The sequence below is a fragment of the Aquarana catesbeiana genome, linkage group LG08 (genome assembly GCF_042186555.1).
Source record: "Aquarana catesbeiana isolate 2022-GZ linkage group LG08, ASM4218655v1, whole genome shotgun sequence".
Taxonomy (NCBI): Eukaryota; Metazoa; Chordata; class Amphibia; order Anura; family Ranidae; genus Aquarana; species Aquarana catesbeiana.
In genome coordinates this window covers 74,518,434-74,539,300 of record NC_133331.1, presented here as the reverse complement: position 1 = coordinate 74,539,300, position 20,867 = coordinate 74,518,434, and the positions used below count along the sequence as shown (strand labels likewise).

The window sequence follows — 20,867 nt, the reverse complement described above, 5'->3', positions numbered from 1 at the left end:
CTGATCACAGCTCCCTGTAATCAGGAGCGGTGATCAGTGTCGTGTCACACATAGCCCCTCCCCCCCACAGTTAGAATCACTGCCTAGGACACACTTAACCCCTGCAGCGCTACCTAGTGGTTAACCCGTTCAATGCCAGTCACATTTACACAGTAATTAATGCATTATTAACTGCACTGATCGCTGTATAAATGTGAATGGTCCCAAAATCGAGGCAAAAGTGTTCGATCTGTCCGCCATAATGTCGCACTCACAATATGAAGAAGAAAAAAAAAAAAAAAAGAAAAGAATCGCTGATCGCGCCATTACTAGTAAAAAAAAAATTTATAAAAATGCCATAAAACTATCCCCTATTTTGTAGACGCTATAACTTTTGCGCAAACCAATCAAATGCTTATTGCGATTTTTTTACCAAAAATATGTAGAAGAACACTTATCGACCTAAACTGAGGAAAAAAAAAAATGTTTTCTATTTTTTGGGGGGATATTTATTATAGCAAAAAGTAAAAAATAATGCTTTTTTTCAAAATTGTCGCTATTTTTTTGTTTATAGCGCAAAAAATACAAACTGCAGAGGTGATCAAATACCGCCAAAAGAAAGCTCTATTTGTGGGGAAAAAAGGACGTCAATTTTGTTTGGAAGCCATGTTGCACGACCGTGCAATTGTCAGTTAAAGGGACACAGTGCCGAATCGCAAAAAGTGCTCTGGTCTTTGGGCAGCCAAATGGTCCGGGGCTTAAGTGGTTAATAATACATACAGTTGTGCTCAAAAGTTTGCAACCCCTGGCAGGAATCTTGAAATTTTGGCATCAATATTGAAAATATGACTTATTTAATGATATGAATCCATTTATTATCACATACAGGTGCATCTCATAAAATTAGAATATCATCAAAAAGGTAATTTCAGTAATTCAATTCAAAAAGTAAAACTCACTTTTTTTTAAAGATGCGTTACACACAGAGTGATATATTTCTAGCATTTCTTTCTGATGATTTTGGCAAAGCAAATCATCACTGACTGTGGAAACTTCACACTGGACCTCATGCAACTTGGATTCTGTGCCTCTCCAAATGAAATGCTAAATTTTCCAGTCAGTGATGATTTGGGGAGACATGTCATCTGCTGCTGTTGGTCCACTGTGTTTTATCAAGTCTAAAGTCTACCAGAAAATTATAGAGCACTTCATGCTTTCCTCTGCTGACCAGCTTTATGGGGATGCCGATTTCATTTTCCAGGACTTGGCACCTGCCCACACTGCCACGAGTACCAATGCCGGGTTTAATGATCATGGTATCACTGTGCTTGATTGGCCACCAAACCTGCTTGACCTAAACCCCATAGAGAATCTGTGGGGTAATTTCAAGAGGAAGATGGGACACTAGACCCAACAAGGCAGACGAGCTGAAGACCTGGGCTTCCATAACAACTCACAAGTGCCACAGGCTGATCTTCTCCATGCCATGCTGCATTGATGCAGTAATTCATGCAAAAGGACCCCCGACTAAGTAGTGAGTGCATACTATACTGTACATAGACATACTTTTCAGTAAGCCAACATTTCTGTATTAAAAATCAATTTTTTTTATTGGTCTTATGTAATATTCTAATTTTCTGAGATACAGAATTTGGGGTTTTCACTAGCTGTAAACCATAATCATTAAAAGAAAGAAATACAGTATGTAATGGAACGTCCCACACTCCACTTGAGTGCTTTCGTCATATACCGCTTCCTCACAGTCTGAATATAGATATCAGATATTCCAACCGCTCACAAGCACAAAACAAGACGATACTTGTTTAGCTGCTGAACATGGACTGATTTATTTGAGATGACACAAATATATACAGCAGGCTTACAATAACAACTGTAACCAGAAACCTAATGGGCGGCACAGTGGGTAGCACTTTCACCTAGCAGTAAGAAGGGTCGCTGGTTCGAATCCCAACCACGACACTACCTGCCTGGAGTTTGCATGTTCTCCGTGTCTGCATGGGTTTCCTCCGGTTTCCTCCCACACTCTAAAGACATGCTGGTAGGTTAATTGGATCCTGTCTAAATTGTCCCTAGTATGTATGAATGTGAGTTAGGGACCTTAGATTGTAAGCTCTTTGAGGGTAGGGACTGATGTGAATGTACAATGTATATGTAAAAGTGCTGTGTAAATTGACAGCGCTATATAAGTACCTGAAATAAATAAACATGAGCTAATTAACTAATCCCTTAAAGCAGCCGATGTGACTCCGTGCCCTCCGGAGCATTGTTATGATTATCAGGATTTCACTACAGGTCAGACTTGATGTCACCGAACTTCACACATTAGTATAAACACAGGACACCTTCTCACAATAGCAGGAGCTAATTACAATTAACAATACAAACAGTGATTTCCCCCCCTCCTCAGCCTAGTAGGCAACAAACTATAGTAGGAGTAAACTGTCCGGCTCCTACCCAGTTCTAGAGGCCAATGTGATCAGTTCTCTCACTAACATGTTGAGTTCAGAATCAAACAAACCAAGAATAGTCTTTACATATATCCTGGGAGATATTGTGGATAAATATTACTGTCCCATTTTAGTCAATCCAAGACATACCCTCCCAGTCACCATTTCCAATATGGCATGCACAGGGTTCCCAGAGTCTGTGTCCTGGGGGACAAGGACCCGGATCCAAAGTAACACCACCTCAAGGGTCCCCAGGCATACAGCTCACAAAGAGCACCGTTCCCCCAAATGCCAGGGGCGATAATCAGTAGGCAGGAGGCTAGCATTCAGTCCCCTCCAAAAGTCTCTGTCCTGGGTGAGTCTGTCACACAATATTTGCAATATATCACTGTGTGTGTAACGCATCTATATAAAATATATGAGTTTCACTTTTTGAATTACTGAAATAAATTAACTTTTTGACGATATTCAAGTTTTATGAGATGCACCTGTAGTTACACAGTTCATTTCTGCTCCCCATGGGGGACCCATGCACACCATAGAAAAACGCAGTCCAGATGCTTTTCTGAATGCGCGTTTTTGATACAGTACAGGAAAAATGCAGTATGTTCTACTTTTTTTACTGGAACTGGAACGCACTGGTAATGCCATTGAAAACCATATAGGTCAGTTCACACCACATGCAGTCCAGTGCATTTTTTCTTCTGCATCAAAAGTGCATGGAAAGTAGGTTATAGGGTTTTTAATGGCCTATTTCACAGCAGTGCGGTCAGTTCCAGGAATAGAAGTAGAACAGACTGCATTTTTCCTGCACTGGGCTGTACTGGAACTTGGTAAGAGCCAGTTCACAACAGAGTCCGGATGCGTTCCAGGTGCTTTTCTGCATGCGTGTTTTTGATGCAGTCCAGTGCAATTCACATGATCACTATCCTTGAATAAAAGTTTTTTGGCATGATCAGTCAGATTTTCAATGCCAACTATTTTGCGATTTCTGCCAGGGTTTGCAAACTTTTGAGCACAAACGTAATCGAACAGAATTTTTGTCACGTTACTATTACCAAAATGTTCCCTACAACACAGCAGGCACCTTCACTTAACGGGTAACTCCACTTTCTTGGGGGGGGGGCGCAAATAAAAAAAAAATATAGCACATATAATTGCAATTGAATATTAAAAATGACCTTTCCTTTTCAACCTGCAGCCGCTGTAATTTTCTGAGAATGCATTACAATATGGCTACCTGGCATTATTCTGTACACTGACCACTCCCCAGAAACATCATTTCTTGCTTGTGTGATTGGCTCACCAATTTTCAGATTTCAGAGGCATCCCCTGCAACAAAAATGGCATTTTTGGAGAGATACTTTCAATAGGAACTCATCTAAAAGGGATGCAGGCCCAGCAGCTTTCTTCATTAGTGCTCTGCAGCTGCACGCCTGACAGCTAATTATGAAACCACTCCCATTAGACCCACTCGGCACAAACACACATGGATTTCTTCAGAGTATAACAAAAAAAAGGTAGGAATCTGCAACAAAGGTTATTATAATCCTTGCAGTGTACATCGATCACCCAGGGAGAGGGGGGGGGGGGGGGGGGGGTTGTCAACAAAAGTAGAGTTATGCTTTAAGGAATAAGGTAGACCAGCAGACATCTGGAAAACATTTAGAAGCCCTTTATTGCACAAAGCAGGTTTGGCAATATTACATCAAATCGTTGTAGATGAAAAATATATTCGTACCATTCTGAAAAATTACATTACCATCACAATTGCTGCTGGAGTTTTTCCCGCCAAATGCCTCCAATTAAAAATACTCTTTACAAAAAGAAATCAAACCGGAATACATTTTGAAGCAGCAATTACATTGAAAGTAAAAAAAATACTTTTACATCTAAAATAGTGTTATCAGAAAATTGACAATTGTTACACGATCCATCACACATTGTTACAAAAAGTTTCCTTTCCATTTTAATCTTCAGCTGCTAGGATTTTAATAAAACTTTCATTTTTTTTTTTGTGTGTGTGTGTTTCTAAATACCTTTTTTTTTTTTTTTTTTTTTTCGATATGGGGAGGCACTTTGTGTACTGACCGCCCAGGCGATTACTTCTTTGGGCAATTCCCACTGACTTCTGTGAAATTGGGCATCATCTATCCCAGGAGTCTTTGGGAAGCCTAAGGCCGGGTTCACATATATGTGAATTGGAAGTGGGTTTCTCCACATCCAATTCGCATTACAGGAGTGTGAGACTGGCTCTCAATGGAGCCGGTTCACACAGCTCCAGGGCAGCCACGGTCTGCATTGAAGGGTCCTGTGCATCTTCTTGTCTGATTCAGGTGCGAATTCAGGCAAAAATTTGGACCCGATTCACACCTGAAAATCGGTGAACAGAGATGCACTAGATCCCATGCTGTGAGCCACAGCATATGTGAACGGAGCCTAAAAGTTAAAGTCTAACGGAGCCTAAAAGTCTTGCAGTATTTGGAGATCGGAAATGAGGCGATCAGGAAGAGTTAAGCACCTTCAGGGTTACCCTTTGACAGGTTGCCATAACGGGGCAGGAACTTCCACCGACACCACCATTGCTATGGCAACCTGTAATGAAAAGACGGCGCCATGCAATGTCGTTACTGCACAGACGCAAGATGGGGAGGTGCATGCTGTGTAGCCAGCTGCACCTAATACTGGAAATACACATGAGCGCCCTTCAGATGCCCACATCCTTGATGGCGGTTGCCTGCTTCCCAGATCAGGTAAAATATTAAAGATTTAAAAGTAACAAGCATAAAGACAGTTCTAACAGTGTCCAAATATCAATTTACAATAATCACGGCGGAGCCTTTATAAAAAGAATAAAACAAAAATTGATTATGGGGACTGGAGCTCCGCTTTAAGTTCAATTCAGATCAACTACTTCAGCCCCAATGAAGAAGGAGGCATTTCCCCTGAATAGCTCTTGATACCCTTTGTCAAATAAAAATTTGGATTAAAAACTCTTAAGTGTCACAAACTTTTATACTGGGCGCCCCTAAAAACCACCCTAAAACTTTGATATCTACTACAAGTCCTCTTTTGAGACCATCAGAGTGATAGCAGCCCAGGACTGAAACAAGGGCAAGTTCAACACAGCACAGACCCTTTGAAAGAACCAATATCCCAAGCTATCACAAACACGCACAAGCTATAACCCTGTGTAAGCTCTGATACCATAAGACAGGAAGCTTATACTCCATGCTCTTGTAGGCGAGTGGGGCAACAGGGAATTTGTCAAACCAAGGCTAAGGCACCCTATCAAGAGAACGTGTCACTTTGTCCTGATTGGGCATGGTCACCATTTTCGTCAACCATGAGGGCAATATATAAAAGCAAAGGAATGTGTCTGTGTCCACAGCAGCCAATCAGAATCCATCTGTCCAAGTAGCAACTGAGCATCAACTTCTACAATGTCCAGAACTTTCTATTCAGGTTTTTGGCAATCACAGCAAGAGCTTTGGGGGGCCATTCCGGTATATTTGGAGAACAAACCACAGCAAAAGTCACAACTCATCAGTGCGAAAAGCCTGACTAACCAACACACTACTCTACCATTACAATATGACGTAAGACATTCTACATATGTAAACAGTACAAAAAAACTTTTCAAATTTCAAGTACAAAAATATATTTGGCAATGCAAAAAAAGGCACTCGGATACCCATAGATCCATCTATAGATATAGGAATAGTGTTACAAGCCATTACCAACTGGTAATTTAGTTATGGTAGGACACAGAAGGGCCGAATCCAATCACCAGCTTTATAGATATCTTGCAATAGGGCGCTGAAACCTTTCTTCCCACCTCCACCAATGGTCTTTAATTGTTCTCATGGCTGGATTCTAAAGTAAGGAGTCAGGAACTTGAGATTTAGCTGCATAACTCCCAGAGAGATACAAGAAATTGGTGGAGAACTCAGCCCAACAATGTCCATCCATAACTGAAAAACAAAGAGACTCTTTACACCTTCTATCCACATACAATTCTTGGATTTACATATATTACACAAAATCTCCACGTCAGTATGGTTGATTTACCAAAGGAGTAGATCCAAGTTCACTTTGCAAAGTGAATGAATATCAATCATGTACAAGGGAAGGTAAAAATAGGATTTTGCTGGCAGATGATTGAAGTCAGCAGAGCTTCATTTAGCACAGTGAAAGTTCCCTTTGGAACTGAACATGATCTACTCCTTTGAAAATGAACCTCAATGTAGGTCAGAATACACAGACTGCGGGTAATCATTTTCTCAGTTTCTTGTTGGCTGGTTTTATAGGAGTTAAATCCTCCTCCTCTTCCTCATCTGAGTCATCTTCATCCTCCTCCTCCTTGGAATCCATGTCCAGCGGTACTGCAAGGGGAGTGAAACAAATAAAAATTAAACTAGTTAATGGACATCTAAAAAAAAAAAAAAAAAAAACATTTTCTAAATCTCCTTCATCCCATGCCCCCCAGCGAGCTGCAGATCCCCTAACCTCCTAGCTCCCATAGTGCCACCCAAACTCCCATAAAGACCCACCGTGCCCCCCAATCTCCCATAGTGACCCACCGTGCCCTTCAACCTCCCATAGTGCCTCACCTTGCCCCTAAACCTCCCATAGTGCCCCTCAACCTCCCATAGTGCCTCACCGTGCCCCTCAACCTTCCACAGTGGCTCCTAGCAACCATAGTACCTCCCATAGTGGTCCACTAGCAACCATTGTGCCTCCCATAGTGACCCAACGTGCCCCTCAACCTCCCATAGTGTCTCTGAACCTCCCATAGTGCCTCGTCGTGCCCCTCAACCTCCCATAGTACCTCGCCATGCCCCTCAACCTCACACAAAGCCTCTCTGTGCCCCTCAACCTCCCACAGAGCCTCCCAAGTCCCTAGTGGCCCACTGTGCCCCTCAAATTCCCACAGAGCCTTCTAGCAACCCACCGTGCCCCTCAACCTTCCATGGTGGTCCACTGTACCCCTCAACCTCCCACAAAGCCTCCAAGCTACTATAGTGCCTACCAACCTCCCATAGTAGCCCACCATGCCCTTCATCTTCCCACAGAGCCTCTCAGCTCTCATGGTGCCTCCCAACCTCCCATAGTAGCCTACTGTAGCACTCGACCTCCCACAGAGTCTCCCCACCTCCCATGAAGGCCCACTGTGCCCCTCAACCTCAAAGCGACCATAGTATCTCCCATTGTGACCCACCGTGCCCCTCAACCTCCCACAGAGCCTCCCATAGTGGCCACCAAGCCCCTTAACCTCCCACAGAGCTGCCAAGCTCCCATACTGCTTACCAACCTCCCATAGTGGCTCACCGTTCCTCTTAACCTCCCACATCCCATACTGCCTCCTAACCTCCCATAGTGGCCCATTATTCCTCCTGACCCCCCCAGTGTCATCAAACCCCCCCCCCCCCCCCCAGTGACCTCAGGCCCCCTGAGAGCCCTCAGCCCCCAAAGTTTACTGGCTACTAGTCCCAATAAGTTTGAGAACCACTGTTCTAAAAGCAGTGGGGCATTTATAGTTCCCACAAGCCTCGCCACTTCTGAGACATGAACAGAGGGACCTCCCTTGACTCTGACCTTTCATCCAACATCTTAATGAACTGTTATCCATCCATATATTCCTATGGAGCTGAAGTGTGGTCTGAATCCAGTTCAGATGATCCCATAGTAAGCTGTCAGTTTGTATCCCTGCCGGTCCAGTCAGCTGCGCCTGGTGCACTCCACACCTCACAGCTCCATGTATACAAACAGGAAGAGAATGTTTGTGACATCATTAACCTAATATGGCCATATTAGGTCAATGACATCACAAGCATTGTCATCCCTTTATGTACCTGAAGCCGGGTAGACTATGTCAATGCTGCCGAGGGACCTCAGGCTATTGAAGAAGAGGTAAGTACAGTGGACTTTAGTTCCACTTTAAGTTAGTTTAGTTGTAGTGGAAACCTCAGTTGAACATTTATTATGCAACTTAGTAGTTAGTTGGTACACTACCAGCAAACACTGGTAACTTGGGGGGGAACCTGCTGTGTGGCATCCAAACAGCAGATCACAGGACAAAACTGGATGCGCTGTGGAGCTGGGTGTGCTTCAAAGAGCACTAGAGGTAAGTTGGAAGGAAAGAAAATCCATTTCATGCATGCATTTAATACCTCTGACCCTCGAAGTGTTGAAGTCGCAGTTCCTGTTTGAACAAGGAATTAGTTTTCAATGTCATACCTGTAGGTAATGCGCAGCCTCTCCCAAGACTAATCAATAAAACTCCTATGCAGACGACCCTTGCCCCTAATGCGCTGAACATTGGATGTGAACCCCACAACTTTGAAGAAGGATCGCACGAGCTTGATCAAAACCTGGGCAGTATGTCCGTACCACCCTCTGACGTAATGTTGACCCCTAGAAGTTTTTTGGATGGGCTTAGGTAAATCGGCTCATGATCTACAGATATGAAATTAAAGAGTAGATCCTTGTCCATAATGAGAGCAGTGTACTGGGAACACTGGAACACATGGACAATTTTATGGTAAAGATGAAATAAGTAATCAGTAACCTTTTTTTTTGAGAGAAGTCAGCATGTCCCCCAGCAATACAGTGAAGGCTGCTGCTTTCTATGTGTAAGCAGCAGACTCTTCGCAGCAGTCCAGACACACCACCTGGAAAGCAGCGCTAGAGTTTTCTCCAATCAGCAGGGAGCAACTTAAGTTCCTGACATGCTGTAGTGTCTGTAGATACAGACAGCAGCCAATCAGAAGCCATCTGTCATTCTAGTGCAGCAGGTTAACCACTTAAGGACCGAGCCTCTTTCTGAGATTTGTTGTTTTTAAAAACTGTTAAGTGCTAGAAAATTATTTAGAACCCACAAACATTATATATTTTTTGTTCCTAACATCCACACCGTATTTGTGCAGTGGTCTTACAAGCACACTTTTTTTTGGAAAAAATACACTTTTTTGAATTAAAAAATAAGACATTAAAATTAGCCCAATTTTTTTTTTTATATTGTGTAAGATAATGTTACGCCGAGTAAATTGATACCCAACATGTCACGATTCAAAATTGCGCCCGCTCGTGGAATGGCGACAAACTTTTACCCTTAAAAATCTCCATAGGCGATGTTTAAAAAAATTCTACAGGTTGCATGTTTTGAGTTACAGAAGAGGTCTAGGGCTAGAATTATTGCTCTCACTCTGATTGCGGCAATACCTCACACATGTGGTTTGAACACCGTCTTCATATGTGGGCGCTACTCACGTTTGCGTTCGCTTCTGCACGCGAGCTCGGCGGGACGAGGTGCGTTTAAAAAAAAAAAAAATTATTTAAAACTTTTATTTTTACACTGTTCTTTAAAAAATAAATAAATTGTGTCACTTTTATTCCTATTACAAGGAATGTAAACATCCCTTGTAATAGAAAAAAAGCATGACAGGACCTCTTAAATATAAGATCTGGGGTCAAAAAGACCCCAGATCTCATATTTACACTAAAATGCAATAAAAAAAAAAAAAAAAAAAAAAAAAAATTATTATATATATATATATATATATATATATATATATATATATATATATATATATATATATATATATATAAAAATGGCGCTTTAAGAGCTATGACGTCATTTTGACGTCGCTTCTGCCCTGCAATGGTATGGAGACGGGTGTGGGGCATCTTCCCCTCAGTCGTCTCCATGTCAAGCCAGGAGAAGGATCCGATCACCTCCGCCGCTACCGATGGCTCCGGTAAGCGGCGGAGGGCACCTTTCCCGCCGCCAATAAAAGTGATCACACGGCGAATCTGCTGCAGAGACCACTTTTATCTGAAAGTGGACGGCCCGCTGAAGAAGAGGATACTTGGGTTATGGCAGCTAGCTGCTGCCATAACAACGATACTCCTCTTCAAAGTACCGATGTAAAACTGTGGCGGGCGGTCCGTAAGTGGTTAAATGAAAGATAACATTCTATTGGTTAAAAGAGACAACACTTTCACTTGTAACTGCCTTACCAACAATCACTTCCCCAGAAAGAAGGACCGGTCCGGAGCCAGACTTCAGGCGAAATGTCACCGGCGGCTCGATCACAAAGTTGTTCAAGTTCACCTGAAAGGGCCAATAAAAAAAAATAAACAAACACTTTGGGAATCCGAACACACCCCATGCAGCTGCCAATTAAATTACCATATTACTAGTAATAGAAAATGCCTATAGTATTTCATGCCAATTAGAATTAAAGGTGATTCTGCATGAAATCGCAAGGTCAGCTAATTAGCAAGCCCTCTACCTCAAATATAAAAAAAACACCAGGATGAAGGGAAAAAAAAAAATTAGAAGAAAAAAATACTCAACTTAAATTCAAACTTCATACATGCTTGCCTAGATAGTGCTTGAACAGTAATTTTTAAAAAATAAATTCACTGAGTAAATAGCTCAGCACCTGTCACAAAAAAATCCTTGTAAATTGTCCAATATTTAAATTTATAATAATCATCAGTGCCACCTAGTGGCCATAATGCAATATTGTCACGATTTAGGCATTTCAGGAAAATACCGCAATATGGCCACTAGGTGGAGCTGACGATCATAGGAAATAAACATATTTATTGAGGGGACTGTGCAAATGCTGAGACATTTGTACAAAAAATGTTTTAAAGCAGAATGACTACCATGACCACAAAAAACACAAATGGATCCCCACATATCTCCTTCCGCATCCTGCCAGTCTCTCCCGCAGCACTGGGGAATAGCTGTGGAGCCGGTAATGTGTGGACTGGGTGACAGGATGCAGGGCGTAAGCGGAAAGACTAGGAGAGGAAGCAGGAGGTAGCCAGTCACCATCTGTATTATAAAACATGCCCACCAGGGGCCACCAGTGTCCAGTTATTGCCGTAGGATGGCTCTGGACTGACCTTTACAGGCAGCAAGATTGATCCCCTAAGGAGGACCCAGCACGTGAAGTGGGCGCAAACAGCTGGAAGGTGGATCCCCAGAAAAATTAATATAGCGCATTGGGCATATATTATAGGTCATAATTTGAGGTGGGCAGGCACTGAAGCACACTTATGCTCTATGTGATCACTACTGATGATTGCACTGCATGCTACTAAGTGGACACAGATTTATTTTATGGACATTTTGATTTAATAATTTGAGATATTTGTCCTGCTGGGAGCACATAGCATGGGCATCCACAGAACTTTTTTCAGGGGGGAGGGGCATCATTTTAGGGTCGCCCATGCACTGCCCCTTTTTGACAATGTCTTCATCACATTATCATGGTCAGAGACTGCAGACGTAGTACAGTCCCTAGGATAAGTAATGGATAATGGCCAACAGGCCCTCTTACCAGACCCAGAGAAACTACAGCAGTGATCCCTCTGGCTGGACGATCGATCACTCTGGGTTGCCCCGGGGGCGACTCTGGTCAGTAGTGTAACATGTCTGTAATGGCTCAGTCTCTCTCTGGTGGCGCAGGGAAAAGAGCCAGTCACACTACACTGATGGGGGGGGGGGCTTGACAGCACCTTGATGGTATCACCCCACTAGTGGGTGGCACCCCGAAAGCGACGCAACTGTGGGGGGGGGGTTCACTTGACCCCCCTTGCCCCTACCTGCGGACGCCCATGAGCATGATTATGTGTGTTCTCTATATTTTTTAATTTGTTTATATACATTTTGGTAATGTGTTATCACTTTGTATGTGTATTTAGTACACACATTATTGTTTTATTCACATCCTAACTATATAGACAAATGACGGCGGGCGGGATCCTCTCTCGTTCTGGGGTGACATCATATGACGTCACCCCGGTCTCGGTGCGCAGAAACCCCGATCTTGGTAAAGAGCCAATGACACTCTTTACCCATCAGCTTTGTCCAATCACAACTGATCACATGTAATGTACTGACAGTGTGAGGAGAGGAGAGCTGATCGGCGTCATCTCCTCACAGGGGAGACCTGTACAGGTTATTAGGACACTGATCATCAGTGCAGGCCCCCCCCCCTGTGCCCACCAGTGATGCCAATCTGTGCTGCCCATCAGTGCTGCATATTACTGCCTCCCCATCAGTGCCTGCCTCATTAGTGCCACCTCATTAGTGCCACCTCATTAGTGAAGGAGAAAAATTACTTATTTACAACATTTTTGGACAAAAACCTAAGAAAAATGTTTCTACATTTTCCTGTCTTTTTTTTGTTTGTTCAGAAAAAAAAAAAACAGTGGTGATTAAATACCACCAAAAGAAAAAAATAAAATAAAAATGTCATTTGGGTACAGTGTTGCATGACCGCGCAATTGCCAAAGTGACAGAGCTGAAAATTGGCATGGGCAGGAAGAGGGTGAAAGTGCTGGTAGGCAAGTGGTTAAAGGAATGGGCACCATTATATACAATGCAAGATTAAAATAAATAAATAAAAGAAAAAGCACACACGTCTACACACTCCAATACTGATGTAACACAATTCCAACTCATGTTGAACACCAATGAATATTGCTAGAAAAACTGGTGTAAGTTCCCGGCTCCATCTGGGTGCTGCAACATAACTGATGGGGGCGGGGCCATGCACTCTCCATTGGCTGCCTCTGCCTGCACCCAGATCCTGCCATATAACAGCGTAGATTTGACCTCCTCCCACCCAAAAAATGTCCCTGTGTCATACCGCCACTGGTACCCAATGGAACAGCCGACAAAGTATTAGGGTACTTTTACACTGTTCCATTGAAAAAAACAAACAAAAAAAAAAAAAAAAAAAAAAAACAAACACCCACATTAACCCCTTCAATACCGGGCACTTTTACCCCCTTCCTGCACAGACCAATTTTCAGCTTTCAGTGCTGTCACACTTTGAATGATAATTGGGCAGTCATGCAACATCTTACCCATGGGAAATTTTTTTTTTTGCTAAATGAGAAAAGACAGAACATTTAAAAAAAAAAAAATTAGAGATAGAGATATATAGAGAGAGAGATATCTTTCTCTCTCTCTATATCTATATATCTATAGATCTATATATATATATATCTCTATAGCTATCTATCTATATCACTCACTTTTTCACCATGAAAATCGGGTGCAAATAGCGTGTGATACGGCAATACTTCAATTTTAGGTGCCTCGGAGGGGAGCAGAATGAGCGCCGTCAGATTACATACAGTGAGAATCTCCTGTTTACTTGGCAGCCTCTGTAATAGGAAGTCCGGTCTCCTGGGCCGCCACTGGACCACTGTTCTGTCTATCATAGGAGATTCTCACTGTATATAATCTGTCGGCGCTCATCCCGCCCCCCTCCCTGTCCCCTCTAGGCTGCAGATGGGCATCAATCAGGCTGCATTGTTGGCAATGGTGAGGCTGCAGATAGGCACTGACCCTCATATTGCTATTGTTCCTAATTTAAAAGTTACGTTTTTTTCTTGAAACTTCCCTCTTAAAATGAATGTGTGTGTTATACGCCTGTGTGTATATATATATATATTAATTTATTTATATATTTCATTTTTATTACCAAATAAGTAATTTTTTTTCGGCACCAATGATTTGTAATCAGCTGTTTCCAAAGCACACAGTACTCACAAAGCACGGACGCACGTGGGAGGATTCACGGTATGTTCTCCCAAAACTTCAGGCCTGCGCTGTAGCCATTAATCAGGTATTGCGTGGGTGGGAAATGGTTAAAAACACATATGCATTTTTGATGCATTTTCATTGCATTTCAGGTGCATTTTTCGGGGTGCCCGACTCCCAGCATGCACCTGTGAAACATGGACATGTGACTGCATTTTTGGTGCAGTTTTAAAAAGCACACCAAAGATGCAGCATTCAGGAGTTTTTGAAACGCACCGCACCTGCAGAGTCCCATAGGATTTAACGGGAAGTATTTTTATTGCGTTTTTAGCAAGGTAGCAAAATTGCATCAGTGTGAGAGCAGCTTTACTCTCTTATTGGTATAGGTTACAGCAGATGTAGGTTAATGTCGGCCCTCTAGCTGTTGCCGGACTACAAGTCTCAACATGCCTCTTGGGAGCCATCCTTGTAGCTGTCAGAGTCTTGCAATGCCCCATGGGACTTCAGAAAAGCTGGAGGGCTGAAGTTTGCCTATCCCTGAGTTATGAGTAGGGGAAGAAAAAACAAAACCCTTGTACAGATATCACCCTGTAGGTCTGCCATTTCCCTGGTTGGTTCTTCTGAGCCCGGCGCTTCCAGGCCACCTTACTACCCATATAATGAATATAACCCTTACCATAGTCTGGCAGGAGAGCTTCAGCGTGGCGATGGGCACGGTGATGTCCTCATTGGCATGATTGCGGGCTGTCACTTCTACAACATTGTATTCATCCCGGACTCCCTCCCCGAGGCTGATCTGAGGGTGAAAAACACCAAGCCACCATCACTTCCATGTATATCAAGTGTATAGAACACCTTCCGTTGTCCCAATCAACGTGCAATTACAGTTTTCCAATCAAATGATTTTATTTTCATTAAATATCTCGAGACCCAGTGACGGCCTCACCACGTATGTCTGCTGGTCTTGGGTGAGATTGGCCAACAGGCTCCAGTAAACACCAAATCACCCTGTCTTTGATGGTCTTTCAAGAATATTAAAAAAAAAAAAAAAAAAAACAACATTTCCAGCATCCCTTTGGACTTGCATGCTCTTCTCTGCAGGCCACTGACTGCCTATTAGTTACTTGCGTATGCACATCTAAAGGGATGCATTTTAATGTATTGTTCAGAAAAGTCCCTATTGATTCAGGGAACACCTGGTTGCCTTAGAGGATCCAGGGAAAAAAAAAAAAGGCAAGGGAAAGGGAAAAGAAAGGAAAGACAGGGAGGGGAAAGGAAAAAAGGGAAGGGTCACTCGCCAGCCACATGGGAGCTGCAGAGAAATCTTGAGGTGAAATACCTTATGAAACTGACCCTTCTGGAAGTGTCAATCTCCTGTCCCCACCCCCGTCCAGTGCACAATGCTTCCTCCCGCCAGTCCCTTTGGCCTCATTCCCACGAGTCGGATCCACTTCCACGGAGTCCGCCGGCTCAGCGGGAGATTGGTTCGTTGATCTCCACTGAGCCGGCGGATGACAGGTCCCTCTCTGCTCACTGAACGGGGAGGGGCTTGTCGAGCACCGCTGATTTCTATGGAGAGATCAGACGAAAACGGACAGCATGTGCGTTTTCATCAGATCTCACCCGATCCGATCTGCCAGCAACGGACCTGGACGTAGGGCCATCCGTCTGCTTTTTGCGGATCGGACGTCAGCGGACATGTCTCCGCTGACATCCGTCACTCCATAGACTAACATGGAGCGCCCGTTCAGGTCCGCCGTCAAAACTGACAGGCGCACCTGAACGGTCCGATCGTGTGAAAGGGGCTTATGTCATCACCGTATCTTATATAGTATTTGGGGGCGGAGTCGGTGGAAGGATCCATTAGGCACAGCGGGGGAGGGGCTCTGTACTACAGTTCATTTTTTTTTTATTTTGCTAATTTATTTGGGAGACATTTCTTCGCCAGGTCCAGGGACAGCCCGTGCTGTTGTATCAGCCAATCGCTGAAGGTGATGAGAAGGAAATCACATGGTTCATTATACCGTGGGGGAGTGAATGTCTCCATCACTCAAACAAATACATAATAGAAATGGGTGGGAGGTCACCAGACAAAGGGGGGGGGGTTGTGGAATGTGGGACTTACAGAGCAGAGGGACAGGTTGTGCTCACAGTCATCGTCCTCCTCGCCCCGGAAGGTGTAGTGGGAGATCTTTGATGACAATTCACAGCCTGGAAGATACAAAATGTTATAGAGACCGATCCACCAATAACTGATCACCACCCACAGCACATGTCACCCCCCCCCCCCCCCATGTGACCATCAATAAGACATGCTGAGCCTTGTAGTCCTATAGGAGACCCCCTCCCCCCATGTGACCATCAATATGGAATGCTGAGCCTTGTAGTTCTATAGGAGACCCCCTCCCCCCTAATTGACCATCAATATGGAATGCTGAGCCTTGTAGTCCTATAGGAGACCCCCTCCCCCCATGTGACCATCAATATGGAATGCTGAGCCTTGTAGTCCTATAGGAGACCCCCTCCCCCCATGTGACCATCAATATGGAATGCTGAGGCTGAGCCTTGGAGTTCTATAAGACCCCCCCCCCATGTGACCATCAATATGGAATGCTGAGCCTTGTAGGCTGCCAGCAGTACATGCTGAGTCTTGTAGTCCCATAGGAGACTATCACCCCTCCCCCTCTACCATATGATCATCACTAGGACATGCTGAGTCTTGTAGTCCCCCAGTACACAGTCTGCGGTCAATCCCCGGACATCTCACCGAACATATAACTCTGCATCGGCCTGTCCCGGCCGTCCTCCGACTCGTCGTGCACGAAACTCATCCCGATCAGTGGAGAGAACACCGGGAACACACACACGTGGGTACACAGAGACTACCGGGCCCGGGCAGGAAGAGGAGGAGATTACAGCGCTACCACACCGCCACCTAATGTCCACATAGAGAACTGCAGGCGCCGCTCTCACACCCACCATCTGATATACCTGGAGAGACTATATATAATATGTACTATGTATACCACACCAACCTACGTTATATACTACACTGATCTACAATATCCACTTGAAGACCAGGCCTTCTCTGGCACTTTTTGTTTACAAGTTTATATCAGTATATTTTGCTAGAAAATTGCTTATAACCCCCAAACATATATACAGTATATTTTTTTTTAGCAGAGACCCTAAAGAATAAAATGGCGATCGTTGCAGTTTTTGCATTTGCGCAGTGTTTTTTCAAATGCACTTTGTTTTTTTGGGGGGGGGGGGGCGGAATACACTTTAACCACATTCTGACACTTCGCTCCTACATGTAAAAATCATAATTTTTTTTGCCAGAAAATGACTCAGAACCCCCAAACATTATATGTGTTTTTTTAAGCAGTGACCCTAGGGCGTAAAATGGTGGTCGTTGCAACTTTTTTTCTCGCACAGGAATTTGCGCAGCAATTTTTCAGCGCATTTTTTCATGCATTAAAAGAAAAAAATAAAGAAAACACTAAAGTTAGCCTGATTTTTTTGCATAATGCATACCTCCCAACTGTCCCTGATTTGGAGCAATGTCCCTCCATCACTCACTCCTCCTCATCTGTCCCTCATTTTGGTCTGATCCATATAGTTGTATATAAAATGCACTTTTTATCTTTCAAAAAGTGTCTCCCAGTGCTAAACCGTTCATCCAAATTCTAAATTGCTGCATTTGTATATTTTAAAAGCCAATATAAAGGAATATTAGTGGTAAAAAAAAGCACTTGTGGAATTGATTAACCTTTTTTTTAGGTTAATTCTCCTTTAAGGGGGTGTAGCAGGCGGCGTGTCCTATGCCTACATACATTTGCTAGTAGGTGTCCCTCATTCCCATCTCAAAATGTTGGGAGGTATGCCTAATGTGAAAGATGATGTTCGTAAATAGATACCTAACATGTCACACTTTAAAATTGCGCACACTTGTGGAATGGCGTCAATCTTCGAGTACTTTAAAATTTCCTTAGGAGACAGTTTAAAAATGTTTACAGGTTACATGTTTAGAGTAAAGCCTCATACACACGATCGGATTGTTGGCCAAGAAAACCGTGGAATTTTGTCCGAAGGGCGTTGGCCCAAACTTCACACGGCCACACAATTGTTGGCCGACAAATTTGAACGTAGTGACGTACTACGTTGTTTTTCAGCTCTTTAGCGCCACCCTTTGGGCTCCTTCTGCTAATTTCGTGTTAGTAGAAGTTTGGTGAGTGTTGATTTGCGCTTTTCATTTCGCACTTTTCAGTTAGTCTCTGAGCGGCCGTTCGTCAACCAGACATGTTGCGGAATTGGAGGAGATAACGTGTTATTTATTATTGGCCTTGGAGTTATTGCTTTGACATTATCTTTTTGGTTGAATAATGATTTGATTTGGTATATTTTCTATATTTTTGGATGCATAGAATGCACTTTTTGGTTAAGTTCTATTGGCAGATAACATGTCTAATTTTATTTGTTTTCTTTTTTTAATGCACAATAAAAAAAATTGTGAAGAATAATACTTGGCTGTGTGTTTTACTTCAAATGACAGTTTGGGAGTAGGCAGTTACATTTAAAAAAATACAATGTAAAATTGACAAGGGACACCAACATAGTTGTATCTCTGATCTTAAATACTACGGGATAATGGTGCTGTGGTAACTTGCCCAAAAAAAGAAAAAAAGAAAAACATAATAATATTATTCTTGATATCACTAGAGAAAAAAAAGCCTTTGAAAATTTGTTTGCAATAACTCCACCAGTATCACCAGCAAAGCAGCTTCATTATTATCCCATTAAAGAAGAAGAGAATTGTGCGCTGCATTTCGAGATTTCATAATTTGCCACGTCACGAATATTAATTCTCCATTACGAACGCTAGTTTACAAGACCGACCGCTTCTGGTTCGTCCTTGCTTCCGAGCATTCGTGTTTGTACTTTGGACTTTTGTCCAACGGACTTGTGTACACACGCTCGGAGAATCCGACAACAGACATTTGTTTGTGGAAAATTTTAAAACATGCCAGCCAACATTTGTCCGCGGAAAATCTGACAGCAATTGTCCGATGGAGCGTACAAACGGTCAGATTTACCACAAACAGCCTGTCATCACACATTTCCCGTCGGAAAGTCCGATCGTGTGTACGAGGCTTTACAGAGAAGGTCTTGGGCTAGAATTATTGCTCTCACTCTAACATTTATGGCAATATCTCACATGTGTGGTTTGAATGCCGTTTACATATGTGGGCACGACCTACGTATGCGTTCGCTTCTGCAAGCAAGCACGCGGGGAGGGGGGGGGAGAGCTATAAATTATTTATTTATTTTTGTTGTTTATTTTACTTTTATTTTTCTATTTTGACAATTTGCTTTTACATTATTTTTATTAATCACGTTTATTCCTATTACTAGGAAGGTAAACATCCCTTGTAATAGGAATATGGCATGACAGGTCCTCTTTATGGAGAGATGTGTGGTCTATAAGTCGACACATATCTCCTCTAGACTGGAAAGCCTAAAATCCAAAAAAAAAAATGATCTCGGCTTCCCAGCTGAGGCAACGGCAGTGTTTCCAACTGCCAAGGCCGGGTGTGATGTCATAACGTCGGGCCTGGCCTCCTAAGGTCATAAAGACTGCCGGGGACCATCTGGCTCGTGGTATTCTCTATGGTGATGGCGGATTCCTTCTCCAGCTCGCCGATCACATGGGCGAGCCGGTAGAAGCATCGGAGGGCATCGGGAGGGGGTTGGGTGTCCCCTTCCTCCACCTGTAAAAACAATCAGTCGGCTGAACAGCCGCTATGATTGTTTTTACGGTGCAGGGAATCGCCTGTTGTAAAAGATGATATCTGAATGATGCCTGTAACTGCACCCATCATTCAGATATCCCCGCACAAAGTCTGTGACGTCATATGACATGACTGGGCGGGAAGTGGATGAAAAAATAAAAACACAATAGTTACCCCAATTTTTTGGTAAACTATAAAAGATGAAGTTACACCGAGTAAATTGATACCTAACATATGCTTTAAAATTGCGTATGCTGGTGGAATGGAGCCAAACTACGATACTTAAAAAAAACCTTAATATGCAAAACTTTAAAAAATTTTACAGGTTACCAGTCTAGAGTTACAGAGGAGGTCTGGTGCTAGAATTATTTTCCAAAAATGTTTATTGAAATTTTCAGATAGAAAAATACAGTATACATTCCATAAATTTAAGAAATAGAAATGGAATTATACAAAAAGATGATATCATCTCCACTATCTCTGCATGAGGTGGACAAGGCTGTCTGGTTACTCTCTTCCAATTCTCACCATTTCCACTCACATACAGATTTACGTATAATATAAGGTGTCATACATTCGGAGATATAGCTATCCCTCTATGTATATTCATTGTTCCTAGAATAATCTCCACATCGCTTATATACTTATTGGAGAGAAGGTAAGGGGCCAGGGTCCCCCTCAGCCACCCCCTTTGGGATCTTGCTGTGGATGGAAGGACCCCAGACGTACCCCCACTCCGCCTTAATATTAATCATCCTTATGCCATATCTTGGACTTTCTCATAAAGTACTGGGCTAACAACATTAAACAATAGCCCGGAAATCCTGCAATAAAAAGGAAAGGGAAAGAGCGAAGATAAGAGAGAGATAGAAGAGAGAGGGTGGGGGGTGGGGGGTTTGAGTGCACCCCTGTTGATCTTTATTAGGATCTATTAACCTCTCATAAACCCGTAGACATATAGAATAGCCACAGTTCCCAAATCTTATCGAAAGCTGTTTGTCCAATAGAATTGCTGAGAGGCGTTCATTAATCATGATCCACGTTAGTTTCGCT

The 20,867-nt window shown here is 43.1% G+C and overlaps 1 protein-coding gene across 1 annotated transcript; it reads right to left on the bottom strand.

Annotated features, from left to right (window-relative positions):
• Positions 1-4,102: 4,102 nt before the first annotated feature.
• NPM3 (nucleophosmin/nucleoplasmin 3) lies at positions 4,103-16,951 on the bottom strand. The gene is made up of 5 exons (XM_073595979.1): positions 16,790-16,951; positions 16,148-16,233; positions 14,699-14,818; positions 10,470-10,563; positions 4,103-6,832 (listed from the first exon to the last, which is right to left on the bottom strand). The coding sequence occupies exons 1-5, from the start codon at positions 16,851-16,853 to the stop codon at positions 6,723-6,725; spliced, it is 474 nt and encodes a 157-aa protein (XP_073452080.1). The 5' UTR covers positions 16,854-16,951; the 3' UTR covers positions 4,103-6,722.
• Between the last annotated feature and the right edge of the window lie 3,916 nt (positions 16,952-20,867).

Excerpts from the sequence above, each read along its gene's own strand:
- NPM3 (XM_073595979.1), bottom strand. The coding sequence starts at position 16,853 with ATGAGTTTCGTGCACGACGAGTCGGAGGACGGCCGGGACAGGCCGATG. Across the intron at positions 10,564-14,698 it reads AGCTCTCCTGCCAGACTATG|GTGAACTTGAACAACTTTGT; the intron begins GTAAGGGTTATA and ends TGGCCCTTTCAG. Across the intron at positions 6,833-10,469 it reads TTCTGGGGAAGTGATTGTTG|TACCGCTGGACATGGATTCC; the intron begins GTAAGGCAGTTA and ends CTCCCCTTGCAG.